Source organism: Loxodonta africana, chromosome 2 (assembly GCF_030014295.1).
Source record: "Loxodonta africana isolate mLoxAfr1 chromosome 2, mLoxAfr1.hap2, whole genome shotgun sequence".
Lineage (NCBI taxonomy): Eukaryota > Metazoa > Chordata > Mammalia > Proboscidea > Elephantidae > Loxodonta > Loxodonta africana.
This window is the reverse complement of record NC_087343.1, coordinates 204111053-204114427: the sequence shown is the minus strand read 5'-3', so window position 1 is coordinate 204114427 and position 3375 is coordinate 204111053. Positions and strand designations below refer to the sequence as shown.

At 38.3% G+C, this 3375-nt stretch overlaps 1 protein-coding gene across 1 annotated transcript; it reads left to right on the top strand.

The window, feature by feature from the left end:
- Positions 1-1980: 1980 nt before the first annotated feature.
- LOC100655973 (olfactory receptor 14C36-like) lies at positions 1981-3157 on the top strand. Its single transcript, XM_003404711.3, has one exon. It carries the CDS (start codon positions 2101-2103, stop codon positions 3055-3057), a length of 957 nt encoding a protein of 318 aa, XP_003404759.2. The 5' UTR covers positions 1981-2100; the 3' UTR covers positions 3058-3157.
- Positions 3158-3375: the final 218 nt, after the last annotated feature.

Sequence of the window (3375 nt, the reverse complement as noted above, 5' to 3'; positions counted from 1 at the left end):
TAATATGTGGAATATCAATGGCAAAACCATGGGGTCGCCATGGTTTAGCTTAATCCAAAAGTAACCCTCAGTACTCAGAAGGCAGGAACAAAATAAAACAAGTAAATTTCAAAAGCTGTAACAAAATATTTTTTAAAAGAGTGAGACAAATTGAAGAATCAAACGTCAAGATAAAAAAAAGAGTACCTGTTAATAGTTGCCAGGAAGAGATATATGTTGCAAGTAAGAGGCTGGTCATCAGGGAGAGAAATTCACAAAGGTAAATTTCTTAATGAAATCATGTATAACAAAAATAATTAGTGATGTAAGTGGAATAATTTTTTTTTTTTTTTTTTGCCTGTGTGCAGAGTTTGAATTTGCAACTGCCTGTAGAGTTTTCAGAGGTTCTTCTAAAATAATATGTTCCAGTTTGTATTCAAATTCTGTTTGGTCATTAATTAATGACATGTTAACATTTATATAACAATCCTCATGGGTCAAGATACAAAGAAGTTACCTGTATTAACTCAATCTTCCTGGCAAACTTAACCTCCAACATACTCATTTTCCAGGAAGTGAATGAAAGAAATTTATGCAAAAATGGGCACAAAAGTATATTTTATACCATTATATTGGAAACATGTTACACAAGTAAGGAGAGTAAAGGAGCAGAAGGCAACTCAATGCCATTTTCTGCTAACCAATCCACCCCTGTCTCTCAGTTTGTCATATCTTGGTGCCTTGCATGTTGCTTTGATACTGGAAACTATGGCATTGGTATTTCAAATACCAGCAGAATAACCCAGGGAGCACAGGTTTCAGTGGGGCTTTCAGTCTAAAATAGACCAGGAAGAAAAGCCTTGTAATCTACTTCAAAACATTGTTGTTGTTAGCTGCCATCTAGTCAATTCTGACTCATAGCAACTCTATGTTCAACAGAATGAAACACTGCTGGACCCTGTACCATCCTCACAATTATTGTTATGCTTGAGCCCATTGTTGCAGCCACTGTGTCAACCCATCTCATTGAGGGTCTTCCTATTTTTTGCTGACCCTCTATTCTACCAATCATGTTGTCCTTCTCCAGGGACTTGTCCCAACTGATAACATGTCCAAAGTGCATAAGACGTAGTATCACCATCCTTGTTTCTAAGGAACATTCTGGCTGTACTTTTTCCAAGTCAGATTTGTTCATTCTTTTGGCAGCCCATGATGCATTCAATATTGTTCGCCAACACCAAAATTCAAAGAGATCAGTTCTTCAATCTTCCTTATTCATTGTTCAGTTTTCACATGCATATGAGGCGATTGAAAACACCATGGGTTAGGTCAGGCGCACCTTAGCCTTCAAGATGACATCTTTACTTTTTAACACTTTAAAGAGGTCTTTTGCAGCAGGTTTGCCCAATGCAACACATTATTTGATTTCTTGACTGCTGCTTCCATGGGTGTTCTTGTGGATAAAAGCAAAATGAAACTCTTGGCATCATTTCTATTAGCAAAGCCATACTTTCCAACTACCGATCCTTCTTCACTGTTTCCAGCTTTCGCATTCCAATCACCAGTAATTATCAATGCATCTAATAGCATGTTTGATTAATTTCAGACTGCAGAAATTAGCAAAAATCTTCAATTTCTTCATTTTTGGCTCAAGGGTTGGTACATAAATTTGAATAATCATATTAACTGGTCTTCCTTGATATATAAATTTGAATAATCATATTAACTGATCTTCCTTGTAGGCATATGGATATTATCCTAGCACTGCCATTGTTGTACTTCAGGATACATTTTGAAATGTTCCTTTTTTTTTTTCCAAAATATTAGCCAATGAAAACCCTGAGATCACAACAGAATGTACTGGAAGATCAGACCACTAGGTTGGAAGGCAACAATAAACTCAAACATGAGGATGGCTGGGAGAGGCAGTATTTCATTCTGTTGTACATGAAGTTGCCATGAGTCAGAGAAAACTTGATGGTAACTAACAACAACAAAACTAATTACCAACTAGAGAGGATAAAATTAGATAAATGTGAGACAATAAACAACTTTTGGCTAATTTCTTTCCTTGTTATTATTCCCTGTGTTTCATAGGGATTATTTACAGTTGTCTCTCCTATGCAAAAAAAGTATCCAAAGATGCCCAACTCTACCACAGTGACTGAATTCCTGCTTATGAGGTTTTCTGATGTGTGGGATTTCAGAGTCTTACACGCCATGTTATTCCTATTGATGTACTTGGCAACCCTGCTGGGGAACCTTCTCATTGTCACAGTAACCACTCTTGACCAGAGTCTTCACACCCCCATGTACTTCTTCCTTAGAAATCTGTCTGTCCTGGACATGTGCTACATTTCCGTCACCGTCCCCAGGGCTTGTGTCATCTTCCTGCTTGAAAACAGGGTGATCTCCATGGTTGGATGTGCAGCTCAGATCTTCCTTGTGGTTTTGTGTGCCACCGCAGAACTGCTTTTCCTCACCATCATGGCCTATGACCGCTATGTGGCCATCTGCTATCCCCTTCACTACCCTGTGATCATGAATCTTCGTGTCTGTGTCCAGATGACACTGATCTCTGTATTCAGTGGTCTGATCTATGCAGGTGTGCACACTGGCAACACATTCCGGTTGTCCTTCTGTCAGTCTAACGTGATCCATCAGTTCTTTTGTGACATCCCCCCTTTGCTGAAGCTCTCCTGCTCTGATACTTTCATTAATGAGGTTGTAATTTTTTTCTCTGCAGTAGTGATTGTAGGTGGCTGCTTTATCCTCATCATCATATCTTATATTCACATATTTTCAGCTGTGATAAAGTTTCCAACCAGAAGAGAGAAAGGAAAAGCCTTTTCCACCTGTGTACCTCACATTCTTGTGGTGACAGTCTTTTCCAGCTCCCTGAACGCTGTGTATATGAATCCAACCTCCAACTCACCAACAATTCAGGATATGATCATTTCTGTTTTCTACTGTATAGTCCCTCCTTTCCTAAATCCTATCATCTATAGCCTTAGGAACAAGCAGATAAAGGAGGCTGTAAGGAGAATTATGAGAAGAATATTCTACTCAGAAAAATAATAAGATCATTATTTTAAGACAATCCTACTTTGATGAGGCGTGTTGAAAAATGTTTCAAAATTAGATTCCTTGCCTAATTTCAAATTTGAGGGACCTGACTTGATATCTAAGTGACAGCCAATATATTATATATGTCAGCATAGAAACAAAGTTGTTGATGCTAGTTGCTGTAAACTCTGACTCATAGCAGCCTTATGTGTAACAGAATGAAATGCTCCTTAATCCTGCACAGCCTTCATGATCTTGGGTGCGGTAGAGTCCATTGTTGTGGCTGTTATGTCACTACATCTCACTGAGGGTTTTTCATTCAATTTTCCT

Excerpts from the sequence above, each read along its gene's own strand:
- LOC100655973 (XM_003404711.3), top strand. The coding sequence starts at position 2,101 with ATGCAAAAAAAGTATCCAAAGATGCCCAACTCTACCACAGTGACTGAA.